Below are 16,717 nucleotides of genomic sequence, written 5' to 3'. Positions count from 1 at the left end.
GCACTGGCTTTCAAGACACTGTGGAATCAATACTGTGATATTAAGAAACTGAGACGTGTTTATACTTCCAAAAATATTTTATTCAAGCGAAACGTGAGCAAAAACAACAATAGCGTTCAATGGCCTGGCGAAACAAAAATATTTTAACTTAAAAACCGTTCATTGTTGTTTACAGAAAAATACGCATACCTAGAACAACTACATACGTGCTAACCTAATCACAACAAACATTCACCGAAAAACACACTGGTACTGGTAGAATGAGCAGGAGCGCATTTGGCAGGAACTCCCAAATATTATCAGGAAATCTTCCACTATCGTTGCAGTGAAACGTATACTACCACTGTGTACAGCCAGTTGCAACATAAGGGGCCAAAACTAAGAGAACAACAAAACACCCAGAGTAAAAGCTGAGGACCACGCAGCATGTAATGCGAAGAATGATATAAATAACATAGAGAGATCGGAAGACAGTCGAATAGAGGAGAGAGCAGGCAAACGTTGGAGATAAACTAGTCGACATCAAGTGAAAAAAAAGGAACCCGGGATGGTCAAGTGATGTGAAGAACAAACAACAGGTAGACAGTAAAAGCAACAGAATGGTTACCACGGAGTAACGAATGCGGTTGAGGTAGGTAGTCAGTTATAGCGAGTGATGAAATCGAAAAGTTTCTCGAGAAAAAGTTGAATCAGCTTCCATTGAAGAAGGGTATAATAGAACTACGTATAATAGAACTACGTATATATTGCATCCAAGACTTGATAGTCAGCACTGCAACCACAATTTACGTTATAAAACCATTACCGTCTACTTGAAAAGCACTTCTGAGGCCTAGCATGGCTGTCTGGTAGAATACTTCAATGCCACGTGGAACGCTGGGGTTTGATTCCTACTAGAACCATAATATTTATTCTATGCGTTCATTGGGTAAACGTCACCGATGCCAACTTTTAGGGGAGAAGCTTCTTAAGCCGACCTATAGTTGGCGTCCATCACGCACAAGCAAACCCAAACCGAAACGCAACACCTGCACAGCAATAAAAAGTGCGCAAGAAACCGACTTTATGTGTAATCGAGCAGTACAATACATGATCATTCACGCCGTCCATGTGTCCGTGTACTCAGATTTGGGCGCACGTTAGAACCCCAGGTGGTCAAAATTTCCGGAGCCCTCCACTACGGCGTCTATCATAATCAAATAGTGGTTTTGGGACGTTAAACCCTACAAATCCATCATACGCCCATCTGTACCATCGTCCATCCAGCTGGCGTCTGCACATCTGTCCGTGCTTATACTAGTCTGTGACTTCAACATACAATATGGACATCGGGACCTTCAGATTTACCCACTCGTCGTCACTGACTTAGTCAAGATGCAATGATTTTATGATATTTTTCTTAACGCCCGCGAATTAAAATTACCGATGTCTGTTCATGTCGCTCCTTGGATGATATAACCTGTCAATCACCTTCAACTCATTGCGGCTAAGTACAGTTGGTCTGAAAGCCGTTCCACGTGCTTCCCGCACAGCCGCTACGCGCGCGCCGGGACCCCTGACGCGCGCATCATCATCATCATCATCATCATCATCATCATCATCAGCCTGACTACGTCCACTGCAGGACAAAGGCCTCTCCCATGTTTCGCCAGTTAACTCGGTCCTGTGCTTGCTGCTGCCAATTTATACCCGCAAACTTCTTAATCTCATCTGCCCACCTAACCTTCTGTCTCCCCCTAACCCGCTTCCCTTCTCTGGGAATCCAGTTAGTTACCCTTAATGACAAGCGGTTATCCTGTCTACGCGCTACATGCCCGGCCCATGCCCATTTCCTCTTCTTTATTTCAACTATGATATCCTTAACCCCCGTTTGTCCCCTAATCCACTCTGCTCTCTTCTTGTCTCTTGAGGTTACACTTACCTTTTTTTTCCATTGCTCGCTGCGTTGTCCTCAATTTAAGCTGAACCCTCTTTGTAAGTCTCCAGGTTTCTGCTCCGTACCTAAGTACCAGCAAGATACGGCTGTTATATACCTTCCTCTTGAGGGATAGTGGCAATCTACCTGTCATAATTTGAGAGTGCTTGCCGAATGTGCTCCACCCCATTCTTATTCTTCTAGTTACTTCAATCTTGTGGTTCGGCTCTGCGGTTATTACCTGCCCTAAGTAGACATAGTCTTTTACAACTTCAAGTGCACTATTACCTATCTCGAAGCGCTGCTCCTTTCCGAGGTTGTTGTACATTACTTTCGTTTTCTGCAGATTAATTTTAAGACCCACCTTTCTGCTCTCCTTGTCTAACTCCGTAATCATGAGTTGCAATTCGTCCCCTGAGTTACTCAGCAATGCAACGTCATCGGCGAAGCGCAAGTTACTAAGGTATTCTCCATTAACTCTTATCCCTAACTGTTCCCATTCTGGGCTTCTGAAAACCTCCTGTAAGCACGCGGTAAATAGCATTGGGGAGATTGTGTCCCCCTGCCTTACACCCTTCTTGATTGGTATTCTGTTGCTTTCTTTATGAAGCACTATGGTAGCAGTTGATCCCCTGTAGATTTCTTCCAGAATGTTTATATACACTTCATCTACGCCCTGATTCCGCAGTGTCTGCATGACGGCTGATATTTCTACGGAATCAAACGCCTTCTCGTAATCTATGAAAGCTATGTATAGTGGTTGGTTATACTCTGAGCATTTCTCTATTACCTGATTGATAGTATGAATGTGGTCAATTGTTGAGTAGCCTGTTCTAAATCCTGCTTGTTCCTTTGGTTGATTGAATTCTAATGTTTTCTTTACTCTGTTAGCAATTACCTTTGTAAATAGCTTGTATACTACAGAGAGCAAGCTGATGGGCCTGTAATTCTTCAAGTCCTTGTCATCTCTGTTCTTATGTATTAAGATGATGTTAGCGTTCTTCCAAGACTCTGGTACCCTTCCCGTCAGGAGACACCTCGTAAACAGGGTGGCTAGTTTTTCTAACACAATCTGTCCTCCATCTTTCAGCAGGTCAGATGTTACCTGATCCTCACCAGCAGCTTTGCCTCTTTGCATGCTCTCCAAAGCTTTTCTGACTTCTTCTATCATTACTGGTGGGGTGTCATCTGGGTTACTGCTAGTTCTTATAGTATTAAGGTCGTGGTTGTCTCGGCTACTGTACAGATCTCTGTAAAACTCCTCCGCTATTTTAACTATCCTATCCATATTGGTAGTTATTTTGCCTTCTTTGTCCCTTAGTGCATACATCCGACTTTTGCCTATCTCAAGTTTCCTCTTCACTGCTTTGACGCTTCCTCCGTTTTTCAGAGCGTGTTCAATTCTCTCCATGTTATACCTTCTTACATCGCATACCTTACGCCTATTATTCAACTTCGAAAGCTCTGCGAGTTCTATTTTGTCTGTTGTACTTGAGACTTTCATCATTTGACGCTTCTTAATTAGGTTCTTCGTTTCCTGGGAAAGCTTGCCAGTGTCCTGTCTAATTACCCTGCCTCCAAGTTCCACTGTACACTCCGTAATGATACTCGTCAGATTATCATTCATTGTATCTACGCTAAGGTTGGTTTTCTCACTAAAAGCTGAGTACCTGTTCTGAAGCGACACTCTGAATTCCTGTACTTTCCCTCTCAGTGCTAGCTCATTGATTGGCTTCTTGCGTATCAGTTTCTATCGTTCCTTTTTCAAGTCTAGGCGAATTCGAGACCGTACCATTCTATGGTCACTGCATCGTACCTTGCGAACCACTTCCACATCCTTCACGATTCCTGGGTGTGCAGTCATTATAAAGTCTATTTCGTTCTTATTTTGGCCATTAGGGCTCCTCCATGTCCACTTGCGGTTTTCTCGTTTCCGGTAGAAGGTATTCAAAATTCGCAAATTATTGCGTTCTGCGAATTCTACTAGTAGCTCTCCTCTGGCGTTTCTAGTGCCGATGCCATAATCTCCTACTGCCTGGTCTCCAGCCTGCTTCTTCCCTACCTTTGCATTAAAGTCGCCCATCACTATAGTATACTGTGTTTTTACCTTACTCATTGCCGATTCCACGTCTTCATAGAAGCTTTCAAGTGAAGCGTCATCATGGCTGGATGTAGGCGCGTAAGCCTGTACCACCTTCATCTTGTATCTTTTATTCAGTTTAATTACAATACCTACCACCCTTTCATTAATGCTATAGTATTCCTCTATGTTGCCAGCTATGTTTCTGTGAATTAGGAACCCCACTCCCTGTTCTCTTCTGTCTGCCAAGCCCCGATAGCAAAGGACGTGCCCATTCTGTAGTACAGTATAGGCCTCATCTGTCCTCCTAACCTCACTGAGCCCTATTATATCCCATTTAACACCCTCTAGCTCCTCGAATAGTACAGCTAGACTTCCCTCACTAGATAAGGTTCTAGCGTTAAATGTTGCCAAGTTCAAGTTCCAATGGCGGCCTGTCCGGATCCAGAGATTCTTAGCACCCTCTGCTGCGTTGCAGATCTGACCGCCGCCATGGTCAGTTGCTTCGCAGCTGCTGGGGACTGAGGGCCGTGAGTTATTTGACGTATGCATGTGGGAGGTAGTGGCCAGATACTGCACCAGGGTGGCCAATCCTTCTCTGGTGAGGGAGTGCGTTCCCGGCGGTGGTTACCGGTGAGGTCGCACCCCAGGCCTCTTCATGCAGCTCTATCAACACGCAGATTTTTTTTTTCAATCCGGTTGGGAACTGCGCGGCACCGGGATTTGAACCACGGACCTCTTGCATGCGAGGCGGATGCTCTAACCACTACGCCATCGCCGCACCCCGCGCGCAAGCGGCGGACAAATAAGCCAATTGGCGAAGCTCTTTCACCCTCCGCAGTGTCGCCAATTGGCTTATTTGTCCCCCGCTTGCACGCGGCAGGGGTCCCGGCACGTGTGTTTCGGCTGTGCGGAAAGTGCGTAGAACAGCCCTTAACCCGACGCGACGGCTGTATCGTAGGATGTTTTTAAAGCTAGATAGTCATCACTGACTCCATAATTGATGCTTAACGAAACGTCGCAGTCTGTTTAAAAAGCATGCAGTTGCGAGACCTGGCGTTCCTCTGAGCTAGAACACGCACAATGCAATTTCCGTTCTTCAGGTAGCTCCCCGTACATGAATGAAGACTACAAGGTTGAGGCAAAGGCGAGATAAAAAGTCACCTCAGCAAATCAATTTTAAAATGTGCTCTTCAGACATCGCACTGAAGAAGGTACTCCTGCAAGCTTTTGTAGCTTTGCGACTGGCCTATTTTGCGGTTATTATCTTACAGAAAACGCCGTCACATATTCTATACGAAACCAGAAAGAAGATGGAAAACATTTTGCCACGAGGGTAGAGCACTGAATGCTACGGCGACAAACGAGAAGGTTGCACAAATGATTTCACCACCTCCCGCTAAAGCCGCTGTGCGAAGAAGCGCCTTTAGCGAGAAATGGTGCAATCATTTGTGCAACATTCCCAAATCTGGGTTGACGCATGCCTGCAGCGCACACCACTATCCATTTTATACCCACATGCACTTGCATGTGTGTCCCTCGTTATTGGTAGAAAAGAAAAGACATAGAATGACGTGGTGAGTGGGGCTTACAATATTTCGGTATAGAGTGCTTTGACGCGCGCGAGAGCAACGAGGCATTCTACATTCCGGTGCCACTAATGCACAGAAAACACGCAACGGACAGAACACAAACGACAGTGTCATCGGTGTCGTTTGTGCTCCGTACGTTGAGTGCTTTCGGCACTTTGTTGCACCAGAGGGGAAATCGTAGAGGAGGAAAGACTGGGAGGTTAATCAATTCACGACAATCAGTTTTCTATTGTATACACGTGAAAAATATAACTGCAGAGAATGAAAAAAAAGCAGATGTCGTTGAAAGGATTCCATGATCTATGCAAACGGTGAGTTCATCACTTTCGAGTCATGTTTATCATTGCTTAAATCCTCCTGCGTCAATCTTGGTACATGCCTAATTAAGGAGGCGACCACGAGCGCATCAAAACTCATTTGTCTAGATGAATAGATAAATAGAATTGGCGACATTGCATTTCATTTGCTAATGAAATGTTATGCATTTAAAATTTTCAGGGGCTGGGACATTGTAAAGCACCGATAAACAAGTTCTTGGTATGCCAGGGATTGCACCTGTGAAGGCCGTGAGGCTAAACATAAATGCAAAGCTCACTCGGTAATTACATCGTCCTCAAAATATGTGCTCATTTAGTTTACTTTCCATCTTCTTATATCTGCGACTGTTCAGCGCGAGCTGTATGCCTTCTGTACCGCCAATTGCACTCCGCCCATGAAAAATAGACAAGAATACGAACATTTCTTGAACCGATTTCATGGCCCAATTTAGGCATGCACTATGTCAGGAAGACCTCAATGTGGATGACTCGCCGGGGCTTTTCACACGTGGCTTATGATACTAGTGAAAGAGTATTTATTTTGGCAAATCACCTCTAGGACCCACCGGTATGGTGAGAATTGACAATACTGCTATAAGTACTGACATAGCCACTTTGACGGATTTCAATCCTAAATTTTTGCGAAAAAATTATACGCAAAGCCACTGACTAAAGCTTCGCGACTGAATGGATTTAGCCTCCCGGCAAAACAAGTGCTTTAAAAGTCAGCCTGAAAAATCTCACCGCTATCAATGACAAGGCTTTTTTTTTTTTTTGTGACGGTTGCCGTTTCGTACGTGAGAGGAAAAACCTGTGAAACACATAATTTCACGGAACGATATGTTTCTGCTGGTGCAATAGTCTTCTCCAAAGCTTTCACTTGAAGAATGCAAATGCGCTTGTGGAAACGTCAGCTCCACAGTGACACCCAGTTTTCGCGATTTTTTTTTTTTTGTCATCTCTTCAAGGTTCGACTTTCCTCTGAACTGCATGGGCGTAGTTCTGCGAGTATCGGCAAGTTGGTAACTTCGGTGCTACTTTTGAGAACCGTAATGTCAGCATAATATTTTGTACGGCAATACAGACATTTGCTTAAGAATTTATGGGGACGGAAATGGTGGAGTTTTCGATTTCCGCTTTGGCCAGTATGGTTTCCCTGCGAAAAATGGCGTAGGCGTCTAAATAAACAACGTTAGCATCACCACTATGCTTCTGCATCGTAGCATGCAGCTGAAGAATATGATTTCACTATTCCGCGAAGCCTACAAGGGGCACTTGACATTATGAATGGTCATATTTCTGGACGAAATCGGTCCGTTGAACATGCTATGTACCAAGTAAACGCGGAAATTTATGTACTTCTCGTGACAGGTTATATTTAGTCTATCACACATTTCGGATCACAGGGCAACGCCATGACATTTTAAAGCACAAAGCTGGATCGGTCAAGATTTACGCAAACGGGAACAAAAACCTTGACTTTAATCGGCTACTGATTCTGTCGCCTATGGCAGCGCACGTGGAAGACAAGGGCGAAAAGGACACATAAAAAAAAGAAAAGCCATCACTGCTGTGCCCGCTTCGCCCTTGCTTTTACGAGCTGAACCATCGACGAACTAACCCACCACTGTTTATCAAGATTGGTTGCATTCGCGGTGAACTTTTCAACGCATGTCAGAAGCAGCAATATCTCTTATAGGCGTATAGACTCCCTCCTTTGGAAGACCACAGTGTCGACACAACATTGGTCCCTATATCAATGCCTAATAATCAGCTGACTTACCCGAATTCACGGGAAATGTTTTGGATTGCTATAATCTTGCAAATTGTGCTCTGCTCTTGCGCAAGTAAGTGGATGTCAAGATCAAGTTTTCGAGAAAGCAAAATTCTAAGGAATTCAAAATAGTGTTTTTCGAACGTATATCAGTAGAGTTGTTTTGCGTATTGATTTTATTTTTCTTTGCTTACTGTTTTGTACGAGCGCTTCCCCGTGTCAGTGTCTCCAAATTTGTAATTTTCACTACCTGGCGCCCAAAAAAGTTGGAGCACGTAAATATTCTGAAAATATGCAAATATGATAAGAAATCAATACTAGAGCTTCAGTTGTATATCAATATTAGTAATATTTTTGTGTTGTTTATCCATCAAGTATTTTTCCAGCTCTATGCATGTCTTTGTTCTCGCAAATATTGGGAGGCTCTTAAACTTTGTCTTTAAAAGTTGTACGTGCATACGATTCTTGGCGGATGCCTAAACTCAGCCGCAAAGACAGTCAAATTACAAATGCCCTCCAGCTACTCCCTTCATTGCCTCTATGCGTCCAATCCTTGATATGGCCAACGTTGCTCTTTCGTTCACAACTGAAGACGCCATCACCACCGATGCTGATACCGGAATGTCTGCGATACGGACTCTTTGACGCTACCGTGTTGATAAGGTTAAACATATGAGGAAGTGACGTTTAGGCCTATCACGTAATTTAATTCTCTTAGTAATACAGTGCCAGTTGTTCCGGCACTCTTAAACCATACTCGATACAGTTCTCGATGGAATCTTCATAAACAAGTTAAGCATACTCAATGGATCCCTAATGAACAAAATAGAAGCCACCCACAGAATCGAACTCCCGAAAGTTTATCGCTGTCCACGCTGTCAGGAACTGACGTAAAAGCAAGTAGAAAACTTGTGTTCTTGTGTTGCGTTTGTTCATACGTCCCATACGAGTATTCTTAGCAGTGATAACTGTCATGAACTCTTGCGAACCAACTCAATAGCAGGATTAGTAGATTAGCCTTCAAATGACTGCGAGAGCATCAATTTCAGAATCTTTGTACTGCCGGCGATGCCATTCATTGAACGCAATTTGAAACACCATCCTCGCTCACTGTAAAAAAATAAACCCTTAATTATGTACCCACAAGAATGTAGCAGGGTGTCTGAACTTCTTTTAGAGCAAGAACTACTGCGCCACGCCTCACAAGGAAATTCATCATGTCGCCAAATTTCCTACTGAGAAATTTCATATGTTGTGTTAATAGGTACATATGGATTTCGTATATTTGTTGTATAACATGTAAGTATTTATTACGGATGTACCGGAAGCTAACAGAAATTGTAAACACAATATGGTGACTCACATATGGGGTATAAGAAATTATGTACGGTTATACGGATCTAGCTGTAAGTCAGTATCTAGCATTTCATATTACGCATACGGTGATACAGAATACTCGGAGAGTAGACGGGACAAAAATTAATACGTAACAAAAAAATAGGGTACAAACGGAAACCGCATGAGCATACAGAAAGAACGAATGGAATCCATACATGCCGAATGGAAAGACCCCCGTAGCAATAATTAAGGGAAAAGGCTTGGTGTCCTACGTCAACAGGATTCTGAACTGTCGGAGCACAAGTGAAGTCATGCTACGTGATAGACTGTCGAAAAGAGTGCCACTGTGCCCACCAATAAATCATCATGGCGCCTCTACGTGACTAGGTGAAGGATGAAAGACTGTTCCTGTGGCGCTTGATTGTCCAGTACCGCTACACAAGGTGCGCAATTTCAGACGTCTGTACCTGTGCTCTAGTGCACGCGACAGTTTCAATCCACTGAGTAAGTAGTTATATATAAACAGCTGGCTGCGAAATATGAAGCAACAGCTAATTTGAATCCCCAACGGAAATAACTATCCAGCGATGTTAGACACCACGACCAAAATACGTGCAGAGACAACAGCAAGGCATCAAGTGCGTCATTAAAATGTTCGCCGAGCAGCCATTTTCCTGATGCGCAAAATCACTTGTCAAAGTGAAAAGTTTTCTTACAAAGCACTTTTATTGAAATGTGCCAGATTGTTTGGCACCAGACATCATAGAAAATGCTTTTTTTACATTTCACGCATTTGACCGTACTGACGTAGTTGACAGGTTATTGCAGAGTAGCAAACCAAACACATGTGTGGTAGACCTCCCTGCCTTTCATTGCTTCCCTTCCCCCTTCCTTGCCTCTTTTATAACACTTCACCTCTCAGTGTGTTCATGCAGGCAAAGATTGATAACGTCAACATCAATTTAAAATAAATTCCTTGCAAATTATACAATTACCAATAATTTAAAACATGCAAGTTCCTATCTAGCCAATTTTAACACCAGAGTGGTTCAAGCAGGAAAGGCCGGTGTCGTAGAAAAATAAAAGTATAGAAGGCAGAGGTAAACGAGTGCAAAATATAGAGGGACACAAAAAAATGAGGATGAAGGAGAGGAGAAGAAGAAATCGCAGGAAGACGTAAACCGAGGGAATGAATTTAAAAAAGTATGACTAGACTAAACATAAAGGAGGCACTGCAAGAGTATTCCGCTTGCTTGCCAGCTCCGTTATTCGCACAGACTTCACGGGCACGGAACAGGCTTTAATTTTTAGATATCTCTATTGACCTCTTCAATCACCCGTCTTCTTTCACCCCTGTCCAAAGCATTTATCTGCTTACAGAGCTTTTGGTTGGCTGGAAACACATGCACAGACGCATAGGAGTTGCGCTCTAAGACGTTGAGGCAACACCAAGTTGTAATGGTATATTGAATTCAGAAAATACAGGAATGCCCGTCCCATCACCACTCAAAGAATGTATATGGTTGTAACTTCGCTGAGAGGTGGCAAATGTGTTTCACACTTTGTGCAGAGGAAGAACAAGAAATTATCGCTTATCCAACCATATTGGAAGAGAGGATAGATGGGGCACCCTTGGTTGTTAAGATTACGAAAGACATTACGCTCAATCTTGAAAGGAGCTCTGTGCTGGCTGATGACCTACTCTTTGTTACGAGTGGTAAGGAAGAAGACCACGTGGAAAGAGTAAGTGTAGACTGATTATATATGGTATATAAATAGGCTTTCTTATACAGAAGCGAAAAATGTTCCAACTGTACAGCGATTATGAAGTCAGATTAACATAATTGTGTGTTGCAGGTAGACACGTCTTTCATTCAGAAGGATCTTTACCACGACACACACCGACAGTCTTCCGTTATGGTACGCAGTATTGGAGGAGGGGTACAAGTCGTAAGTCATTTCTTTTTTCCTCGATTGCAGCAGAACATTTTCAGTTTCGAATGAAGCTGCTTTCTCTAGAATCATTTGCAAAAATTTTACGTCTGAGGAATGTGGAGACAAGTGTCTATCGCGAAACAAAGCGTATCTTGCACTAACAATCATGTGTAAAGGCAATGATAATAATGGTTTTCGGGAATGCGTTGCAACCGACAAGGGAGGTGGTGAAAGACACTTTAATCAAGCCGGCGATTCTTGATGGGAAAAACAAATAAAATATAAACTTAGTACTGCTACAACAGGCAACTTTTTTTTTCTTGAACTAAAATCGGCACACCAAAAGTATTAGGAATTGTAGACAGTGGAGGTTATTGTGGCCACCATTTCAGCTGGCCTTCTTTGAATAAAACCTACCCTTTATGTGCTGTATATAAGTCTTTCCGTGACATGCAGCTTTCCGTTAGTTATGCATTAACTTATTTACGCATGTGTATTAAATTAGGCGTTTTTTTGTGCTGAGTTGGTCTTGATCTTGATTTCTGAAAAGTGCTTATTTTGTAGACACGATCATGTCATCCTGAAGCTGTCCACTCATAGTAACATTCAATTGAAATTTCATGCTTCCATCGGAGAAAGCATCACCTTTAGTTTCTCAAAAAGTATTCTTTGTGCTTGTTGTGCTGTTCAGGAAGGTGTTCTTGGCCACGAGCTGAGAATCAAGCCCTTGTTACACGAAGCCCGTTCTATTGAAGGCCATATCCCACACAAGATATACAAAGTGGAGGAGAAGGTTGATTTTGAAACAATGGGTAGGATATTGCTTTATACTTTACGAAATGTTAAATGCGACCTCTTATGAATCAAGGAAAGACTACTTAAGGTTACGATGCTCACAAGACGACGTATTTTGTAGCATTTAAATATCTAAATGGTACGCTGTAGTCTGTCACGTTCTCGCTAAAAAAAAGAAACATATTACATCTACGTAAAAGTTGGAGCACCCAGAAAAACCACAATCTACCGATGATTATGCTATATAGAAATGACTTAAATTCTAAAAAGTTTCTAGTTTCACGTGTATACTCCAAGAGCGCATGTTCATTAGACTAACTATATGCTTCGAAGCATTATTCGTCGTGACTAATTGTAATATTCTTAATATTGTTCTGAGCCTTTGCCAAGCGTATAAAAACTGGGTGAATAATTTTTAAGATTTACCAAATGCTGATAGTTTTATTGCGGAACGGCATTGTACAGTGCGGACTACGCACTGTACAAGACGGCTAAAGAGGGACAAGCGAAAGGCGTGCATGACTATACTCGTGAACGCTCATTAAAAAGACAGTGAAGCTTTTGAGGACGGGCATGCCGCGCCGCCCGTTGTGGGTTTGGTCATTGATCTAGCAATCAATCAACTAGAGAGAGTCGGTGTTATTTGGGTCGTTAAATTGTTCGTTTGAGAAGGCCGCAGCAAGACTGGCATCGTCTGCCTCGATAGCATTCGAAGAATGGCCAAGTGACGCTGGTACATAGGCGTAGTTTGGGACTAAAGTGGTTGCTTAGGCATGTTGGCACGACATATTGAAAGGAAACAGCACAAAAAAACAACAGGACACATACAGATTGCTGACTTACAACAAACGTCAGTGTTCTGTATGGTCATCCCTTGTCTGTGTTCTCGTGTTTCGCACTGTTTCCTTCCAATACGTAGCTTGTGCATATACTATTGTCCTTCCCGAGGCCAGCAAACATATTGTTGCAAAGCACTCGACCGTCATCCCCGAACCTACAGGAATTCAACCCGCTTCGCGACGAAGACTCCGCATCGGAGAAACGAATTTCTCAACAATCAAAATAGCAAGTGATTAAAGTTGTGAAGTTCATTTATGTGTATTGGAGTTAAATCGTGAGGGGTGGTGTGACACGCGAAAAATTCACTTTTGGGATGTCAGAACTTTGCAAGCTAATGTAAATCTCGGTGCCATATGATAACCTTCACAGCTCTGTTAGCATGATCTTCGTCTTGAGATACCTATTGAATATGCAGACTACGTGTCCAATCTGGAGCATACCGGGATACTTATAGCATGACTGTGGGGCCAAAACAACAGCAGAAAGAGGTGCCAACTGCATTTCGGCATTAATGTACACTCCTGCTAGGGGACGCTCAGGCATGGCCCGCTGCTGCCGACATGGGAGCGGCACATGGTGGCCCCTCCTCTGTAAAGGGGTTTTCGGAGTTCTTCATTAGTAGCTAAATAACATTGACTATCAGTAAGTCTGTCTCTTTTTCTTGGAAAGCTTGAAAACTTTGAATGCATAAAATATGGGCACATGCACTGCAATCGCTGGACTGCAGCCTGACTCAGTCCTGAGAGATGCTCGTAAAAGTTGAATTGCAACACTCTGCCTTATTTTCGGCAGACTCAGAGCCCACAATCGGCTGCTCATGTGGCAGGCGCAACACTACAGAGCATCACAAAGTGCCATAAACAGGTATTGGCCACCTCGGCAAGCAGAACATGCCCGCCATCGTTGTTCCTCGAAATATTCTTAATGTGGACATCAGCAAAACCGTGCCACCATGACTACTGTTTGGCAATGTTTGTGACACAACCTTTATCGGCATGAATACTACACCTTGGATATCTCGGCACTCCTTTGGAAATAAAAATTCAGTTATATCTTCATTGGTCTGATCCGACCAACCAAGGTATTACTATTACTATATATGTTGTGCCAACTGACGCCACTCTTCAAGCTCTGAAAGTGTGAAGGTCTGTAGAATGAAGTCCACGTTATGAAACTATGATGAAGATTCACATAGATCTTTCACGACCTTCACTGAGCATTTGTAACCCGAGTTTATGAGTGAGTCTCCGTCACAAAAAAATAAAAAACGAGGGGGTAGAAGAGACGGGGTGGTGCATATACATATTTTTTCCTTTGGCTTGCTAGGATATATAGCTTATCAATTTGCCGGTGAAAAACTTTTCATTGTTTGTTCTCACATAACAGGCATCAAATGTTTTTCAGATGATAATGTCCCATGCAGAACCTTTGAGGTACTATGAATAAATTAATAAATGAAGTGATTTTTCAGGCATGGCCTATGCACCAAGAGGAAACGGTGGACGAGGAGGGAACAGGCAGGGTGAGCAATTATACTCTCCTCACTTTGGTAAAAGTGCAGGTTTTACTTCTCATAATACATACATACATAGCATGAGGACATGTACACAATTTCGGGAGATGGAAAATATCCTAGGATGATGGCGAAACTGTCCTTGGGAGAATCGAAGGCAATTTAATTTCCTCCTTTCACGCAGTGTTGAGAATATGCCAACTTTCCACAAAACGAAATGTGAGCACGTTATCCAAACGTCATACACAGTGTGAAGCTACAGTGCACATGGTAGTTGGATGGGGATTGAGAGCGGGAGTGGGGTTAGACGAGTTATGGCGATCATGAATTATTGATAGAGCAAAAAAACTGTCAAGTCGCAGCTATGACGAAGCCTGCCATATCATTGGGCAAAAGTTTATACAGAGCAAAGATGCAAATAAATTGTTACCCCACAAGGCTATGGAGTAATCGGAGTAAACACCAGATCTTTACGCATGAATTACTTCAGCTTCCAATGGAATTTTATCAGCCTTGTATGCTGAAAAATTTACACCTTATTTCGTATTGCCTCACATAGGTGACTGCATGAAGGTCTATTCGGCTCTAAAGTTGATGATAGCATTTCAAGAAGGAAAAAATAATAGAGAAAGGCATGTCGATCATCCCATCAGCAGCTTAGCAAATATCTTAGTAGTAATAGCGCAGATTCAATTAAACGACAACCTGATAGAAAATAAATTATTTTGCGAAAAATTCTTAAAGTCAGAAGAAAGAAACGCTCCAACGATGTGTGCTTTTTGGTTTGGGACAGTTCTGCACCAAATCCTCACTATGTAGAATATGTTCAGTAAACAATATTCCCGTATTTCCCGTTCACACTACAAGTTACTCTTCTAGATAACTTTATTTTTATAAATGACCTTATGTTCAGCGTAAGCGGGCTGTCACACAGGTCCCGATAATGAGGGAGGCGATCGCCGGGCTAATTCCTAGAGCCGAAGTATCGGCCCCCCGAACCGCACCACGAAAGCGTGGACAATTTAGAATCGGTCCTTATTGGCGCGCCAGCAGACGCCGGCTGTGGCCCAAAGAACAAGTCAGAGCCGAGAGTTGATAAACAAACAAAATTATATTCTCAATAATTGCAGATCAAAACAACACACAAGTATGCACTCTCCACGAGAGTTGAGTACAATATAACACCAAACAAACAACGTACTACACAGTACAATCAGCCACACTCGAAACAACGGACACAGACAACAATACGCACTACAATGCAGTCGCATGCATTGAACAACCAAGACACTTAAAGACTTAAGAGACAGGAAACCTATCCAGTCCAAAGTTCTTGGAGCAAAAGACTGGATGATACTCTTCCGAGAATCACTCACTCAAAGTGCAGCGTTGCTGTCGTTCCGCTGCCCTCGAAGTTTCTCTTCCAGGAAACCTCACGTCTTCAATAAGCCACTCTCCAGGCTTCAAACTTCTTCGCCGAAAACACGTCGGCTTCACACACGCAGCTGTTGCCACGCGTCTTCGCTCGATAGTGGTAAACACACGCTCTTGCCTGTAGCTCGAGCCTTCACCTCTCAGGTGGAAATCCTCTTCTTCTCCTGCTTTGTCGCTACCGACAAAACTTTCGCCGACTACACCGCGGAATTACCCTACGCGCTCTGGGGCTAACTTCCGTCTTCTCCTGATCTCTCGTCTCGGTTGCTCGGTTAAATACCTTCCGCGCGACATTCCAGAAGGTTCTCGTCATTTCGTCGGCGCGATACGCAGCGAAGGCTGGGTAGAGAGCGAGACGGTTGGAATGCCCTCCGCGGAGGATGACTCAACTCGGTATGACCACGCCCCTTTCCTTCTAGAAAAATCGAGTGCTTGCTCGGCCGCCGTTGTAGGGTGAGGAGGTTCGTCGGCGAAGCCACGCTTCCGCGGCGAGAGCGCGCGCCCGGGGAGCCTTGGATGTTTGTTTTCTTTCTTTTTGTTTTTGACCTCGCGGCGTTTCTCCCGCCAGTTATCGCAAGAATTTGGCGGCGCGCCCATTTTTAGCGCTCGTTCTGTGCCACTGCCCCCCACTTTAAGAATATTATCTCATAATATTCAAAACCACACAAACGAGCGCGAACAGTCACCACAAACTCTGAACGACTGTAACACAAACCGTCGCTCATGACACTTCACATTCGCAATAGATCGCTCAATACAATCTTACATTGTAGTTCAATTCCACAACACATGAAATATAGCCACAGGTACACGGCTACAACACTTCATCACTCATTCCAAACAATACAAACGTACAAAGTTCTCTCATTACAACAATTATACAACACTATACATCACATCACAGCACAGACACTTCGACACTTGTGACACAGGATAACAACATTAACACAACATATGGCACTCAGCACTGCCAAACACATTCTGATTCGACTTCAGCACTTATCCTGCGTATTTCGAGCTGCGCTTGCGTCCTTTCTTGCGGTGCTCGCTCGATTTCTTCTTGTTTTTCCTTGTTCTTTTTCGGCGAGCCTTTTCCAACGACGATATCTGAGGCGGCGTCTCAGCCATCGTTGTCACTTCCGACACTGTTAACGGGTCATAACGTTCAACGGGTCCTGTCGGTT

The 16,717-nt window shown here is 43.5% G+C and overlaps 1 protein-coding gene across 1 annotated transcript in view; it reads left to right on the top strand.

The window, feature by feature from the left end:
* Positions 1-7,557: 7,557 nt before the first annotated feature.
* The window catches only part of LOC119164083 (venom metalloproteinase antarease TserMP_A), a 33,787-nt gene continuing 24,627 nt past the window's right edge, over positions 7,558-16,717 (top strand). The window contains exons 1-5 of the mRNA XM_075870950.1: positions 7,558-7,751; positions 10,587-10,759; positions 10,874-10,966; positions 11,643-11,763; positions 14,058-14,108. Coding sequence (XP_075727065.1) covers positions 7,664-7,751; positions 10,587-10,759; positions 10,874-10,966; positions 11,643-11,763; positions 14,058-14,108 — 526 coding nt within the window. The 5' untranslated portion in view covers positions 7,558-7,663. The remainder of the gene's footprint in view (positions 7,752-10,586; positions 10,760-10,873; positions 10,967-11,642; positions 11,764-14,057; positions 14,109-16,717) is intronic.

This window comes from Rhipicephalus microplus, chromosome 8 (genome assembly GCF_043290135.1).
Source record: "Rhipicephalus microplus isolate Deutch F79 chromosome 8, USDA_Rmic, whole genome shotgun sequence".
NCBI classification, from domain to species: Eukaryota; Metazoa; Arthropoda; class Arachnida; order Ixodida; family Ixodidae; genus Rhipicephalus; species Rhipicephalus microplus.
Note: the sequence above shows the minus strand (reverse complement) of the source record. Positions and strands in the feature narration are given on the sequence as shown.